At 48.2% G+C, this 17,743-nt stretch overlaps 1 protein-coding gene across 2 annotated transcripts in view; it reads left to right on the top strand.

Moving 5' to 3' along the window:
- Nucleotides 1-17,743, top strand: part of TOPAZ1 (testis and ovary specific TOPAZ 1) — a 2,616,805-nt gene that overhangs the window by 793,286 nt on the left and 1,805,776 nt on the right. For both annotated transcript variants that reach the window (XM_069648829.1, XM_069648828.1), the window contains exon 6: nt 17,414-17,529. In XM_069648829.1, the coding sequence (XP_069504930.1) occupies nt 17,414-17,529 (116 nt within the window). The remainder of the gene's footprint in view (nt 1-17,413; nt 17,530-17,743) is intronic.

Here is a 17,743-nt window from a genome sequence, read left to right as displayed (position 1 = left end):
TGGTCTGGAGGCCCATTCTAGACCTGCAACGTCTAAACCAATACTTCAAGTCTCAAAAGTTCAGGATGGTCACGTTGCAACACATGCTCGGCCACCTGGAAAAGGGAGACTTCTTGAGGTCACTGGACCAGGAGAAGGCCTACTTCCCCATCCACAGGAAACACTGAAGTTTGCTGCGCTTCGTAGTGCAGGGACAGCACTACCAGTTCAAGGCCCTACCTTTCGGATTGAAGTCGGCTCGCTGAGTGTTCGCGAAGTGCCTGGTGCCGATGGCGTTTCATCTGCGTCTACGGGGTAGACATGTATACCCGTACCTCGACAACTGGCTAATCCATGCCTGCTCGCAAGAGTAAGCTGGTCGGACACACGGAAGTGACCATCCAGCTGCTGAGGGATCTGGGATTCTCCATCAACTATCCAAAGTCCTGCTTGACACCATCGCAGAATGCGCTGTTCCTTGGAGCCAGACTCTATACAGTGTCCTGGCAGGCATCACCCCCGGAAGAGAGGTAGCAGTCATTCAAGGGAAGGTGCAGTGGCTGTTGTCGAAGACCGCCACGGTGCAAACCATCAAGCTTTGCTCGGCATGTCGCCTTGCATCTACCTCATCCGGCTCTGCAGGTTGCAGGTGCATCCTCTTCAGCAGTTCTTGGACGCTCGCTGGATATAGGTGTCCGGAAGCTTTGCAGACAAGATCCTGCTTGACGAGGAGTTCCGTCGGGCGATAAGGTGGTGGGGCATCCGCCTGCACATCGCCCCAGGCACACGGACGCTTCCCTGGAAGGCTGGGGAGCCCACACTGGGCGTCTGCACGCCAGAGGCGTGTGGCTGCCAGAGGAGAAGGATCTCCATATCAACATCCTGGAGCTACAGGCAGTTTTCTGGGCCCCCAAGTCCTGCCTTCCTCACCACCTTGCCCTTCAGAGACAGATCTTCACGGACATCATCACCACAATTTTGTACATCAGTAAACGGGGAGGGGGCACTCGATCCCCAGCACTCTCCAAGGAAGAGTCAAGAACACCATTACGGACTCCCTCAGCAGGGAATTGTGACTCCTGACACGAGTGGGTACTTCGGCAGGACCAGGAGGACCGCATCTTCAAGTGGGGCAGGCCCCAGATCGATCTATTTGCAACGGCAGTGAACTCAAATGCCAGAAGTATGCCTACAGATTTCACCAACCGAGGAGGCTGGGGGACCGGTTCTCTTTCTTGTGGGAAGGCCTGTTTCTGTATGCATATCCTCCATTGCCTCTCCTGCTAAGAGTCATCAACACACTCTCGGTGCCAATGCCGGATGATACTCATCGCCGAGGCAGATTTGTTACCTGGGCTTTCTCAGCCTGTCAGCGTCGCCTCCGGTCAAGCTGCCAGTGTTTCCTGATCTTCTCACCCGAGAAGAAAGCGCAATCCTTCACCGCGACCCAGGATCGCTGAACCGGAGGGCTTGGCTCCTGCAGCCCTAGAGTTTGGATAATATGAGTTGCCTGCAGACTGTAGGGAGGTCCTTGCCAAGGCCAGGGGGCGTCGTCTACTTTGAAGTGCTATGGTGATAAGTGGAAGCGTTTCACTACGTGGTGCCGGTCGCAGAAGATTACCCTTTCTGAGGGTCACAAGTCCATACTTGCTATACTTGTCCAAGGCCAGACTGGAGCACGCCTCTATCAAGGTACATCTGCCGGCTATCTTCCGCTACACCACGTCACCAGGAAGATCTTCACTTTGGTCTCACCCACCCATCGAGGAGTTTCTCAAAGGACTGTTTCTATCTTTCCCACCAGTGAAGGCTCCTGCACCGGCGTGGGAACTCCATGTGGTGCTGGCGAGGCTAATGGGGTGGTTGGGCCCTTCGAGCCTATGCATCGGACCCCTCTCAAGTTCCTCTCGTGGACAACGGCTATCCTTGTGGCCCTCACCTCTGCCAGGAGGGTAGGTTAGATGCAGGCCCTATCCTGCAAACGGCCATACCTGACTTTCCACGAATCAAAGGTGGTGCTGTGAACACTTCCCTCTTTTATGCCGAAGGTTCTGTCGGAATTCCACCTCACCAAGCCGTTGGTGCTACTTGTTTTTCCCCCGAAGTCTTCATCGGCTGGAAGGGCCTCTCACTCGCTGGACGTTGCTCGTGCCCAGAAGTTGTACGTGACACGCATGAAGAGTTTTCGGGAGACTTCTCAACTGTTCGTGAACTTTGGTCTTGTGAACCATGGGAAGGCCTTGTCCAAGGCTTCCGTCTCAGGGTGGCTCTCCGGCTGCATCATGCACTGTCATCGGTTGGCGAACCGACCACTGCCCGGCTGTCGGAGCCCACTCCATGAAATTCTACTGAGTCAACAGGGATTCCAGGGAGGAGTCTAGAGTCGGCCAAGCAGTGCTACGCAACCTGTTCGCTTGAGGTGAGTCTGTCCCAGAGGCGAGAGTTGATTGCTTCTGTTGAGCCTTGCCACCTCCAGTGGTTGTGTAATGTTGTACTGCTATGTATTTGTTATTCATGAGTATGTGAATGCATGCCAGACCCCATGCTAGAGAAGAACAAGTTACCTACCTGTAACTATTGTTCTCCAGCATGGGTCTGGCATGGATTCACATTCGTACCCTCTCTCCGTCCCCTCTGCGGATCTGCTTGGTCATACTGGCACTTTCCGTGCTTACCAAATCTGAAGGTGGCTGCCAGCGGAGGGGCTTAGGGAGAGGACTGTCATTGGATGGGGGCAGTATGACCCAGAGGACAGTGATTGGTTTAAAGGAGAGATAGTTTGAAAGTGAAACAGTTTTTTTCTTTTACCGAGGATTCCCAGCATGACTGGGAATATTCATGAGCATTTGAATCCATGCCAGACCCATGCTGGACAACAATAGTTGCAGGTAAGTAAATTGTTCCTTCCTGTCATGAAGACTGTTTTTCTTGTGGCTATTACATCTGCCGGTGTTGGGGTTGTAAGCGCTCTCCTGTAAGCCACCTTATTTGGCTTTTCATCAATCCTGGGTGGTGCTGTGCACTCATTCCTCATATATGCTAAAGGATCCATCGACTTTTCACCTGAACTAACCTCTGGTCCTACCTGTGTTCATTGGCTCTCCCAAATCTGCGGCGGAGAGGACATTGCATTCTTTTGACTTTGCCTGCGCATTCTCAAGTTTTATCTCATGCACAAAAGAATTTTGCAAAACTTCACAACTCTTTGTAACATTTGGACCTGTTGAACAAGGGAGGGCCCTGTCAAAGGCTTCCATGTTCAAGTGACCATCTGACTGCATCTTCTACTGTTGTCGGCTAGTGAACAGACCTCTGCCAGGTAGACCGAGGGTGCATTCCACCAGAGCCGTGTCTTCTACTATAGCGTTCCTGTCTGGTGCTCCCCTGCTCAACATCTGCAGGGCTGCTACATGGAGTTCTGCCCATACCTTCACAAAATTCTGCTGCAGGGATTCAGGTAGGAGTCGTCCTGTGTCGGCTAGGCAGTCCTATGCAACCTTTTTGCTTGAGGCGAATGCTTCAGGGGCGAGATTCCATTGCTTCTGTTGAGACCTGTACTGCCTCTCATTAGTGGTTGTGTATAGACTGCTATGTAAGCGTATTCATGAGTATGTGAATCCATGAAAGATCCAATGCTGGAGATGGAAAAAGTTACTTACCTGTAACTTCTGTTCGCTTCGCCAGCATTGATATCGTTCATGGATTCATATGCAATTTTCCCGCCTACTCCTCTTGGCTCTACATTGGTTCCTACTGCCACATTACGTGCAATTTTAAATCTAAAGATGTCCCCCGGGGGTGGATGTAAGGAGGACTGCTGTCGTTGGCTGGGGCGTATGACCGAAAGTGACAGAAATAAGCTATCCAAGTACCAAGCAGATTTTTACTTTGAAGCAAAACTGCTTTATCACTACCAAGGGTTCCCAGCCTGACGATGGAGAATATTCATGAGCATGTGAATCCATGAAAGATACCATTGCTGGAGAATGGGAGTTACGGGTAAGTAACTTGTTCCGTCCCCTTCAGTTCTTTCAGGGAGACCGATGCGTATGTGGTTGTATACTAATTGACCTTTTCACAATTGACCTCGGGAGAATTAACCTCGGGAGAATTGACCTAATTTAGAAGGTGAATTAGGACATATATGCGGGGGGAAACCCCCTGCAACCTCCACCCAATCCCAAACCCCCCGCAATCCCCAACCTAGTCCCCTTATATTATTTTTTATCCAAAACCAACCCAATACATATATAAAATAACTAAAATAATATAAAGGTCAATTGTGCAGAAGGTCAATTAGGACCACTATAAGTAGGTAAATTGTGCAAAAGGTCAATTGTAAAAGGTCAATTTGGGTAATACTGCGTATGTGGCTGCTGGATTGGCCTTCTGCAACCTCTGATCGTTTTTCCAGCATTGGGGGAGGTTCCCCGCAATAGGGTATATTGCTTTTCATAGTTGTTGGTTCGTCCTCCAGCATTCCTCTCCGATCCTGGCCCCCTTTTGTCCTGTCTGAGACCCTATTCAGATCCACCCGCAATAGTGAGACGTTGCTGCCGACTTCAGCTATTTAGGTCTCAACACTGCCCAGCTGCTCCTGATCTCCAATATCCGAGCCAGTGACGGTACCCCTCTGCCCTGCTGAGCTGCTTGTGCTCCCGTTGGCTGATCTTCCACCACCACTGCAACCTGACTGGAACCCTGTGACGCAGTTTGTCCCCCTCGTTGAGGGGTGTTATTGTCCATAGTATTAGACTGGGAGGCTTTCCTTTGCCCTCGTGCCCTTGCTATGGCTCTTGTCTCCCCCACCCCTCCTCTACATATGTACACCTGTCAGGGGATCCTTGCCGCGATCAGAGGGGTGGGGGCACCAGGATCTCTCCCACCTGAATCCAAAGCAGCACAGCCAGTCCCAAGCAATCGCCTCTGCTGCCGTAGAGCCCCTGTTCACTTTATAGCAGGATCCAGATACGCCAGTGGAAGAGCCCACCACCATCCGCCCTGGTGATGGAGTCACTTTTCACTCCACCTGGACCGCCTGCTCCCTAGCCAGTCCGGGCCAAGGCCACTGTCCTATTTGGGGGCCAGTCCCTTTCACCACACCTAATCTGTCACCTCGCACCGGGGGGAGAGCCAGGTCTTCTCCCTCTGGCCTCGCCGGGCCCCGTCTGTTGCACTTGCACCACATAGAAAGGGTGCGAATGCCTGGAATCCTGCTGCCACTTCAGAGTTTCCCATTGGTGTTGCCCCCTATCTCTCATGCTGGGTCCATGCAATCTGGGCTCAGCACCCACCCCCACCGTCCTCCTTCGCCTTTGGAAGACTCTGCCATCTTGCCGAAGCTCAGCTCCTTTCTCCGGGATCGCTGTTGCCTCCAGTCGCATGGCACTCCAAACCCAGCCCCATGCGGCTGGTCCCCCACCGATCTTCAGGATGTGTGGAGAGGGGAGCTCACTAAAGGGGCACCTTCACCGTGTAGCTACAATCCACACCCCTGATTTGCCAAGTTTGAGGGATCATTGGAATTGCGCTATGGCACCAATATTAAAAACATACAAGCTACAAATTAAGTAGGCTGCACAATACGTTTCGGATTTCTGTGGTAATCTCCTATGTCGGATGTCAGTAACTGAGTAGCGCGCCTTTCTAAAGAAACTTTGGAACATGCAGAAGACCATGTCACTGTTACCCTGGTATGTTGAAGTTAATCCGAGAAGCATTAACCACTTAATTATGAGGACGTTTTTTTACAGGATACAAATTTGGTCCTCACATTTAACACAATACAAATAAGCTCTGTAGGACCATCTTACACAGGATGGTGTCCCTACACTCCCATGGTGAAGGCTTTTCTGGTAAGTAGCACATTACATCGGTCATCCTGAACTCTGGCCCAGTCCGACAGCTATTATTCATCCGTTAAATCGATCGGGATTGTATGTTTATTAAACTCAGCAGCTCTTCTCTAGCCTCGACTTACTGTGAAGGCAAACTTACATTTTAGATAGGTGACGTATCTTGATTTTACCTCATTTTGCTTGATCTCTCCTTTTTAAATTCAGATTGGGTATCCTACCGCTGGTGCAATGTATTATTTTACAATTACGGGATGTTTCATAAACAGATGTCTGCTTTTATCAGAGAAGTTTATTATATATTCTTTGGTCCTTTTTATATAAAAGACTCAGGATTTAAAACCTATTTTTATTGAGTTTGGTATTCACAATGTTAAAACTGCTATGTCGTCTTGTAAAAGTACTGACAGTTCGATATCTGCCGTTGGCAATTTCATTCACAGAGCAGTCGTGGCCACAAAACGGCGGGCCGTTGTCCGACTTGATGACTTCTGGTATGCCCCACTCACTCACAACTTCGTCAAATACATCTGCTATGTGGGCGAAGGCTGTTGACGGCGACTTCTTCACGATTGCGAAGCAAGAGTGCTCATCAATGAACAAGAGCAGGTACTCCCCGGACTCGAGGGGCCCATAAAAATCTACTGCCACTCTTTCCCACGGGTGTTCAAGGATCCGAGTTGACTGTAGCGGTGCTGGAGCTTCGGCCATGGCTGTGCATTGACATGCCATGCAATTTTGTACCCAACGGTCTACTAGCGCATCAAGGAATGGGAACCATACGTGACACCGAAGTTGCCGTTTGGTGTTGTCCGCCCGGCGGTGGCCTTCATGTGCCGTCTTTATAATGTCTGACCGCAAGGCTGCTGGGATTTTTATTCTGCACCCTCGGAGGAGTATGGATTTGTCCTTGACGGCCAGCTCCGTATGAACTTTTGCCAGCCTTTCCAGTTCATCTCGATTTGCGTCTGGATGTTCCGTCAGAAACCTCCTGTATGTCTTCCATCTGTTGTGCTCCGTGAGGTTGATAGCCAGTGCTATGGACGGATCGGCAGCTGTCGCCTCTGCGACAGTCTCCAGTGATATTGCAGGAGGCAGTGCATTCGTGGTGACCTAACTAATGTATTCTACATCTCCCTTTCTCGGCGTGGCTTCTCCTGTGGGGTGTCTCGACAGGTAATCCGCTGGGTTGTGTTCACCCCCTCCCCCACCCCCCGGACGATGTATTATCTGATAGTCATATTCTTGCAGGCGGATGCCCCAACGTTCAATTCTTGGCGGCATCTTGGTTCGTGGGTTGCCGAACAGTGAGGGCAGGGCTTGGTGGTCCGTTATTAGGGTATATTTTTTTCCTATGACGAAATTGTGAAAGTGTTCACATGCCCAGACTGCTGCTAAACTTTCTTTTTCCGCCTGCGAGTACGCGGACTCAGGTTTTGAGAGAGCTCTGCTGGCATAGGCCACCAGGCGAAAAGCATGGTTTTCTGAAGGTGGTTCCTGAGCGGTTCCGTGATTGTGGCATAATGTGGTATGTATCTCGCGCAATATCCTGCCATCCCCAGGAACGATTGCATGTCTGCTATTTGCCTTGGTTCTTGTAGGCTGAAGATTGTCGCCACCTTGTCGGGATCTGGTGTCCTTCCGTCCGCAGAGAATATGTGGCCAAAGAACTTCAGCTTGGTCTTGCTGAATCGACACTTGTCGACATTGAGGGTGAGACCAGCGTCTTGAATGGCTTTGCAGGTGGCGCGGAGAGCAACATCGTGTTCCTCCTTCGACTTCCCGAATACTAGGATGTCGTCGCTGTAGTTAAGTGCCCCTCTGATTGGGCGAATGATTTGTCTGATGGTTTCATGAAAAATCTCTGCGGCCGACGAAATGCCAAAGTTGAGGCGCTTATAACGGAATAGTCCATCATGCGTGGCGAACGTGGTCATGCCCCTGGATTCTGGATGGAGAACCAACTGGTGGTAATGCTGATTAAGGTCCAGTTTTGAGAAGAGGGTGGACTTGTTTATCTGAACGATCATGTCCTCGATTCGGCGGCCGGGGTGTCGCTCACGCTGGATCGCAGTGTTGGCGACACGCATGTCAACACAGAGTCTGAGCTGTCCCCCCCTCTTTTGGCACGATGACCAGTGGGGAGACCCACGGGGTCGGACCCGTCGCTGGTTCGATTATATCATTTTCTAGGAGTTGTCCGAGTTCAGCTGACACTGCAGCTTGGAGATGGAACCCAACTCTCCTCAGGTGCTGGGGGACGGGCCGAACTGTGGGGTCAATATGTAGTTTAACTGAGGGTCCTTTCAATTTTCCTAGGCCTTTGCAGATGAGGGGGAATTCTTCCACAATGGTGTCTTTTGATATCACGTCCATCTCCCTGGGTTCCGCTTGGACGTTTGACACGCTCTCTTTCGCTACTTGAGTTCGCTCTGATGAATAGATCTTGTCACCGTCTCGGACGTGTATGTCTATGAGTCCCAAGGAGGAGGAGGCCGTCCTGTAGCTGAGGAGGCACCTTCCTTTCGTTGGACTGCGAATTACGTGTATGCTTGTTGTTATGGCACGGTTGCCGTGGATGAGGTGACGGGCGAAGAAGCCAATTGATTGTAGTGGAGTGTCGGGGCCCCATTGGGATATTTTGGATTCAGACGGCACTAAGGCTGGTTTCTTGGGAATTTGGTGGAACTCCTTTTCACCCATTATGTTGACCGTAGCTCCTGAGTCAACCAGGAAACAGAATTGGTGGCCTCCTATTTCCATTGGTATCTTGGGTGCTTCACGTGCTTGTCCTTCGTCCATGATGAGGTTGACGTACTCATCTTGCCGATAGTGATCGTATTGATGACCTTCATCTTCGAGGCGCTGTTGGTCTGCCTCGTAGTGAGAGATGGAAGCTGGGGGCCCGTCGTATTCATCTCTTATGCGGGATATTTGTTTGTATTCTTCATTGCCTTGGGGTTCTTCCGATGGGTAGACGTCTTCAACTACTCTGACGTACCTTCTCGGGTTTTGTTGAAAAGGGCGCGATTGGTAGCTTTGGCCTTGTGGATTCCTGTAGGATATTTTGAACTGCGGGGCGACTGGTGGTCTTTGGGTCGGGAATGGTTTGCCCTCTCTGCAGACCGATTGGAAATGTCCCTCTCTCCCGCAGTTGCCGCATTTCTGGGACAATGCGGGGCACGTCCCTGCATGGGGATACGGCATTCCACAGCGGTAACACTGGCGTTGTGTTCTTGGGGTCGTCGAGTAGTTGAGATTCGGTCCTCTATCTGTTGTTCTGGCATTACTGGCCTGCATTGCTGCGATCGTCTCGTTTTTGTCATGTTTGGAGGAGGCGGTGCCAGTTATCTGCGTCACTTGTTTTTCGACTCTCTCCAGAATCCTTGCCATCTGGCTAACTTCATCAATAGTGATGGGTTTTTTTTAAAAAGTTGCTTCTTTAGTGTTTGGGATACACACCCTTCAATCACTCTCAACCTTATGGTCTCATCTAGGGAGAAAGCGTGTAACTGGCAGTTTGCGCCTTTTATTCGTAGGCGGGTGATGAACTCGTCGACCGTTTCGTCTACCCTCTGCCTGCACTGATTGAAAATGTATCTTTCATAGTCCCTGTTGGGTTCAATCACCAACCGTCTGTTCAGTGCTGCGATAAGGGCTGGGAAGTCAGCTTGTTCTGCTGATGGAATGGTTTTCAACAGTATTTTGATGTCGTTCCCCGCAAGGTTCAGAAACATGCTGCGTAGTCTTGGGGATTTCTCTTCTCCCGCGGCGTCAATGAAGGTGTTGAAGTCTTCCAACCACTCGACCCACCTTGGTCCTTTGTCTGCCTGCGGCATCATGGAGAAGGGGGGGGGCATGCGCCATGCCGTGGTTGCTGTGCTCCCTGCTGGGGCGGGGGGGCCAGGGCCTGCTGATCTTGGGGCGTGCTCATTGTGACGGTGAGCGGTGCGGTTCACCTGTGGGCGTCTGTCTCTGGGGGTCCGTTGCCTTAGTGGCGGGCAATGTGGGCTAGCAGGCGGCGCAGGGTGTCACCCACCTTTCACCGGGGTCCCGCTGGCCGTCTCTTGAGCCTGGATGGTGTGGCTGGCAGATGGTCATGCACCCCGAAATCGATGTCTTGCTGTCAGTGGCTGGGCCCGGGGTCAGGCGCGCTGGCGAGTGCTTGGGATCAGTCCTGCTGCTGGAATCTGGGCCTGGGAACAGGCTTGCTGCTGTGCTGGGCCTGGGATCAGGTCTGCTGGAGCGCACGTGGTGGTTTCGTTTGTATTTTTTTTTTTTCTCGTTTTGTATGCGGAGGAGGAGGAGGAACCTTCAGGATGACACACGCATCCTTCCTACGTGTCGCGGGAACCGCGGAGGAGCGTACTGCAGGCAGGGCCGGGATCGGGATCGGCATGAGGCAGCAGATGTGGAGGAGGAGACGGGCGCTCGCGGGCTGACGGTGCCCGACGTGCGCTGCAGAGCGGGATGGGCGCCGGAGGCGAGGAGGAGGAGGAGGAGGCGGCCTGAGGAAACACCTCGTCGCCAGTTGTTAAGCCCGGATGGGCCCTCACAAATGAAGACAGGCACACCGAGGCTCTGGAAACACGTCTTTCTTTATTTCCTTACAACTTAGAACTAACCCTTGAAACTCCCTCCCCCCAGCGTCACGCTTCACGTGTCGGGACCACAGTAACAGTTAAGAAGAAAGTCGGACCGGAATTTACTTCTGTTTTACATTGTATACTTGTTAACTGATGACATAAAAGGAAGGATAGCTCGGGGGCAACGTGTTTGTTTTGAAAGCAAGACAACGCAGCACAATACGGGTTAAAATCCCGATCCCGTGCTTAGAAACCACTTGCTGGTTTTAAGTGCGTTATAAAAGGTGACATTTTGGAATTTATGTAATTCACAAGACCAACCTGCCATTTTATTGAAAGCTGCACATTGCATGAATCACAAAAAAACTGTAAAGGGGGGCCTGGTCCTAGGGAGCAACATAATGGCCGTGGTGGTCATGCACAGGCCTCCACAAAAGATAATTTACTCCCTATTTTTTTAAGTTCTTAGTAGAATGATGTTTTAGAGTGTTAAAAAGCAATTACCATTCCAGATGAGGGGATATGTGTGTCGGAGAAATATAGTTTCTTTCCACCTAGTAAATCCTGCAAATTGAGATGGATTTGTACCTTGGAGTTCCTCTTTCGATGTGGCTAATGTATTATTACACTCATTCCTATGGCACAGCTTTGCTGGTACCATTTGATCTGAATCTACCTACCTGTACCACTCTGTGGATGGATGCAAAAGGCAGGCTCCTATTTTCAGTTTCAATTCTTTTGGGTTCGTTTTACTCCGTTTTTTCTTTTTGGGAGTATTTGACTATTTTTACAGGGTGAAAGTGTCTGGTACATGTCATTTATGGTGCTGTTTGTGCAGGATGTGGGAGATCTTCCCTTGCAGAATGAGTGCTGTGAATAGACGTGTGCTTGTGTCCTTCTCCATCGGCAGCCCTCGCATTGCCAATCTCACCCTTCCGACATGTCTGCACCAATGCGGGTACTCTCCTTACAGTACTGTGCTTTCCAAGCAAGGTTTTACTGGATCTAAAATCATGGGATTTGTGTCCTATGAAATCGCACTGCAAAAACAGCTATTGGCAGGGTTGCTTGGCATTTTCATCCTAGTTCGGTTGAAATCTCCTATTGAAAAGCTGCAAACTGACAGTTTGCAGGCAGCCAGAGGGCACTGGACCTTAGTGCTATCTGGGTAACTAGTTAGTATTCGAGAAATACATCTCAGCAGGGACATAAAGCCCTGAGATAACCTACACCGACCCATCACGAACGTCGTGTGGACTGACATTGGGCCTAACCTGGCCATAAACATACGCAGGAGGTGGCAAAGCGCATTGTGCACTAGCACCAGGAGTTAGTAGGTGGTTCGGTACTGTTGGTGCTCACTAGCACACCCTTTAGTGCCTTTCTGTAAATTGCACCTTATTTAATTTGTTACTCTGTTTTAAATACAACAGTAATACGTTTATTTCAGATGTGCATGTCACAATCAATACAACCGCTAAAAGTAATTACTTTAACACATATGGTTTCCTTATATATAAGTGCTTTTTCCATATACACCCAAAAGTAGTTGATTGGTCCAGTAGAAAGCACAAATATCTTTCTGCTTCTCTATGATGCTAAAAATGCACCACCTAAGAATTGGGGTAATGTTTTTCCTTCATAAATGTTTTTAAAGAGGTCAGAAAAAACAGATGGTCCTCCACTTTGGCATTGTTACAGGGACAAGAAACCTGTTTAATTTGACTCTTCTTTTTTTACAATAGTATGTTGTAGTAACTGTTGCCATTTTAGGCCAATTGGGAAAAATGTTTTTGGCGTAGGCGAGATTTGAACTCTGATCCCTGATGCTCCCTTTTTGGAGGCTTGTTCAAAGGGATATATACTATCAATGCTGTGAGTATGTAAAAGTTTATATAATCTTAGAACCAGTCTGGCATGTCACCAGACAGCACCATCATCTTGGCTAATCTCACCTCAGACACTCATTCGGAGCCTGTGCTGTCGTTTATGTTTTGAATGCATTATGTCACATGTAGTCCTAGCTACATCAAATAAGAATAAAAAAGTAAGCACACACTGGCCTTCGTTCCAATAAAGCAGTGTATTTTTAATTTGTATAATTAAGACTGTAATGGGGGACTTCATTGTTTGTCCATGTATCAAAATGTCAGTGCTGGGGAGAATTCTCATTTCTGTGTTAATTCCCTTCAACTTTAGAGACCCCAGCTCTTTTGCTGGACTCAGGGACTTTTCATTTTTAATCCTGGAGAGAATGAGCCCATTTTTCTCACACACTCGTGTATTTGTTTGATTTGAACTCTGTTTCTATGTCTTCGGAGTCTGACAAACTCCATAGGCATCACCTTTTGCATTGTGACCCAGAGCACCTTCAGTGCAGTGTCAGAGAAGTCCTATGGATTTCTCTTAAGGTTTACATACCTTCTTTTGGATATACTACTGTTTCCAAGAGCAGTAAAGTGAAATTAACTTTACTTACCTTTACTTTGTAGACCCAGCGCGCACCATCTTATGTGGAGTTCTGGAGGGGTTACTTAGTATCCCACTGTCTACTTTCTCATGAAACATTTTTATGTTAACCTTTCTACAGTTAATGGCTGGTGGCAGTGGTTTATTTTTCCTGCCATTGTGCGTTTATACCGCAGGCTGACTCCTCAGCTGCAGTATTGCACCCATGTCAAAATGGCCTTGTCTTCTTGTTTCCCCATTTCTTTTTGGAAAGGTCCTTGCAACAAGATTTACTTTGCGCGCCAAACCAGGTTTGGTCCCTTTGCTCGTTTCCGTTGGCGGGATTCACTGCTGAAGCCCGCGTCTGGCAGGGCAGGAAGCAAGGGAGGTTCCCGAAACTCCATGTGCGTAGTCTCCTTGGTTACAGGAATACACCCAAAGGTGATTGGCCAGCTGGCTGTCCTTGGAGGATAGCGACCCCGCTGTGTGAATGACGACTTGGCTGCAATTGAATGGGTGAAACCACTGGACGAAGGAACCGGAGAAGAAACTGGAAGAGAAGCTCGCAGAACCCTCCTGGACTGTTGGTTTGCTCGGTGAAGCCCTGCTGCAGTGCTCAAGCTCTGAATGTCTAATCGACTAGAGAAGCCCGGGAAGGACAACTTCTCCCCTTGGGTTGGTAGGACCAATCAACCCCAAGACGAACTTGCCTGGAACCCCTCTCTGCTGGCTGTACTTCTTCACTGTGGCAGGAACCGAGCGCCACGGGACAGGAACACCTGGGCGAGTGTATCGCCTTTAAGCCGGAACCTAGCTCCAGGAAGATCTGGACTCCCTAGAAGCAGGACTTCCTGAGCCACCTCAACAGATTGTTGGACCCCAGAAGCAAGGAGAGCCCATAAGGTGTCCAGGAACCGCGGTGGTGCTGTTTGCGAGCAGCTGAAACTACAAAGTACTGCTGATCTGAAGTGTGCCAATTGCTGCCGCCGACCTTCAAACCGTAGTGCAGGAGTCCCCAGACGTCCTCCCTCCTTTCCCCACGACTGAGGCCTAGGAACAACAGGATCTGCAGGACTACAACAGGAACATAAGCCAGCTGGACCTTTTTCGTCAGACTCAAGGTACTGTGTAACTAGGGGTACTTGACTCTTGTTGTGTGTAGCTTGCTCACTCTCAGTTGAGACTCGCATTGGCTGCCTGTTGCAGAGTTGCTTGGAGATTTGCTTTTCACAAGTCTTACAGCTTGTGGCTCAACAGTGATTTATTTTGTACAAACTCTCTTCTAACATTGTGCAAGACTTTTGTGCCATCTTCAAGAAGTGCTTCAGCTCCCCTAGACTTTGCTCAATTGACATTGGCTGTCCTGGCTCCCTGCAGTCTCTTCTGACCCTTTTTGTTTCTGTCCCTATAAAGGTTATACATAAGTTACTTGTATTGCTGGGAAAGGGTTAACCTATAGTTCATTGGGGGATTGTGAAAGGGCTCATCTGTTCAGGAGAACTTGTGAACCTTTGTTTCCTCCCCTAACCTCTTTTTCCTTTTTGCCATAACTCCAGTATTGCATTCAAGTGTTCAGGTGTTATATCAATGTCGTCAGTGCCCTAAATATTGAAGTCACCTGAGGGTGTAGAAAGTGTCTGTGTGTCATCCCAAAAGGGTATCTACTTAACTGAATTGAAGGAGTGTATTTTTGAAGTGTATTTAACTGTTGCATCTTGCTCTTTCTAAAGAAAGCTTACTTAAAAACTGACTGTTAAATTAATAAATAATTCTAATAAGAAACCTTGCGTATAAGTGTTATTTGAGTACTTGTCTTTGTGAATACCTATGTTACATCACTACAGCTCACATTGAGCCCTCTTAAGGTAAGCCTGGCTGCCCAGTCACTCTACCAACTTGTGTAGTACAGTTATGTACCAAAGGTTGGGTTCCCTATTGCCAAGAGGACAAGGCTGGTGTAGTCTCCCACAGGGTTACTACATACAATCTTGCCTAAGGGTCAGCACTTGTCCTGGAAGGATAGCTCTGGGGCAACGTGCATGCCTTGGAAGCAAGATGACACGGAGCACCGCAGGTTCAATCCCTGGGTCTGCGCTTAGAAACCCCTGGGTATTAAGTGCGTAATAAATAACCTATCATATCACTTGGATAAACAACATCAAGCTGTGGAGTGCATTACTTCCCTAAGTGTACATACAGTACACTAGGTTTTACTGCTGCATGGAAAAGCCTCTACAATACTATGCTCTCAACTGCATTTTGTAATGGCCTTAAGGACAGTGGAGAATTTGACAAGGCTCAAGCCTTGAATAAGTGCAGTCCTGTTTACATATAGCGCCACACGGTAGAGTGGTCCAGTTGTCTTCAGGTCTATCTGTGAAGGGGAAAAATGGAATTCATTGTGTTTGAGGCTTTTCACCAAGGCCACAGTGTACTGTTGTTGGATTACCGTAAGGTGGAGGAAGTATTGAAAGCCAATAATGAAGAGTAGTTGTGGGTCGATTTGGCTACAAAGATAAATAGTAATTGATTTATGGTCTACTTTATCGAAAGACCGTATAAACCCCAATACCTCAGTGCCTATCCTCATGCCCCCATAGTCAGGAAATATGCTTGTGAAATTTAATTGTATAACAACTTTTGAAATAATTGGTGCACGTATTGGCAGCCCCCGCGAGCAGCAGTTCTGTAGACTCTGTGGGGAGACCACAATTGAAACCATGAGGCACTTGTTTGTTTTAGCTTCAATCTTATTAGGGACCGATATTTTATCAAATATAGGAATTATTCTTTTAGATTCTCTGATCAAGAGAATTTGGAAATGAGTGGGGATGATCTTAATATTATGTATTATGGTGTCACATGTTGTGATTATTGGAAATATTTTATTAACTTGGCTTATGAATTGAAAGTGTATGGCTTTTTGTAAGGAATCGTTATTTTTGATTGAATTTGTTTAAAATATCCCAATTATATATACTGCAGAGAAGCCCCTCAACGCTTGCACCAGATAAAATGCAACCCACTAGGCGAAAAAAGGCACAGCACACCTCTTGCAAGGAGAATAAGGTTTATTTCCACAAAAATATACACCAGCAAAGAATTCTGCTGCCGCTGAAAGTTCTGCCAAAATCTGCACCAGCAACACTTATAAAATGGCATACAGTGTCATCAGTGACGTAAATTACATAAATTATAAATTCAAATAGCTGGTTGGCACTACCCTCTACATAGGCTACCTGCCCCACAGCGGATGCCAGGCCATTGGTCCCAGCCCCTTATGTACATCATCTTCCACGTGGGCTCATCCTCATACGTCGTCCGGCACAAAGCTACAATTAATTGCTCTTTATTCAAAGAAAAACAATATATTTACTTTCTCTAACCTAATGTGCGCCTGGTAATGCAGACAAGGCTAAGAAGATACTTCGAGGACACTGTGATTCACAAACACCAGCTCCATACCAGACAGCCAGCGCCCTTTCAAAGCTCCCCACCCCCGTTTTGGGTCTGTTTTGCCCCTGCCGGCACCTTGCAGCACAAATCACATGACCCATCGAGAACGTAGCTTATCCCTGATCTTCTGATCGATTGGGGGTTATGGTCGGGTTCTGGGACGAACTGATTCCTTGGAATGCTAAAATCCTGGGACTGTGGCATTTGGACGCTATTACTTAGGATTAGGACGGGTGGGAGGTCGGAGGCTTGTGCCCCCCCCCCCCTTCTCGTTGGATCGCTTTTCGCAGAGAGCTCTCAACCCCCTCGTGGCCTTTCAAAGCACATTCCTCCTGGGAAACGAATGTTGGCAACATGAGACAATGAAAGGTCCATGAACCTCTACAGCTCTGGCCTTTCTCACCAGTACCAATGATAAAACCTATTCCTGCATGCATTTGCTTGTTTCCATGTTTGTAGCCTTGGCCTACGATCCTCGCTACAACACATAGAGAGGCCTTGATTCCAATGATATGATATGTCAATATGGCTGCTGTTTTCTTAGATGGTGTCTGGTTCGCAATGCATTCTATACCCGAAGCATGCACTATCCCACCTAAGCTGTGGTCCCTGTCAGTACCCACCTTCCCCCTGCTCCCTTCCCCAATCCCCTATACCGTACTTGCGTGCCTCTGCCTCATTTGAAACGACTTGGGGCGGGGTGGGGGGGGGGGGGTCCTGGGATGATCACCCTCCCCCCCCTTCCCAACAGTACAATAAAACAAAATAAAAAAAGTAAATGACAAGTACTGATGCTTAAGAGCATACGTTTAGATTTCCCAAGAGTTGTTTGAAACCTACATTGTAACATTGCTGACTGTTATTTCCACCTACAATATTCGATATTCCAATGCAGTACAATTTGGGTACACTTGCTGTGAATTCTTTTATGGAAAGTAAGTCTGCTACACATTAAAATAATTTGTGTTCTTGTAACTCAATCCGATCAGGGGGCGTTTATAGCATGCTAGTTTAGACATTTTGGAATAAATGACTATTAACCATTGGTTTGTTATATCATTTTGTCATTTGTATTTTTTTTATTTTTAGTGATTATACACAATTTACAGATTCAAACTCTGTTCAACATGAGCATTACAAAATACGTCCTCATTCGGAAATAGAATCAAACAAGGAGTGCACTCGCCTTCCAACCTGGCATGATGGTAAACCTATTTATTTTGTCTTTTTAATCTTGCCAGTAGTTGCAAAGAGAGTTGGCTTAAAGTGAATGTGGGTTGGCTAGCAACTTCAAATGTAGATGCTATGTTGATAGAGCGTGTTCAGCAGAATTCTGCCTACCTATGGTGTATTCAGCGCATGTAATTATGTTTGTTTCATTATGGCTCTAAAATGCCGTTTAGCTTATAACTCCAATAC

The sequence above is a fragment of the Ambystoma mexicanum genome, chromosome 2q, assembly GCF_040938575.1.
Source record: "Ambystoma mexicanum isolate Mex_15411 chromosome 2q, UKY_AmexF1_1, whole genome shotgun sequence".
Classification (NCBI taxonomy): Eukaryota; Metazoa; Chordata; class Amphibia; order Caudata; family Ambystomatidae; genus Ambystoma; species Ambystoma mexicanum.
Note: the sequence above shows the minus strand (reverse complement) of the source record. Positions and strands in the feature narration are given on the sequence as shown.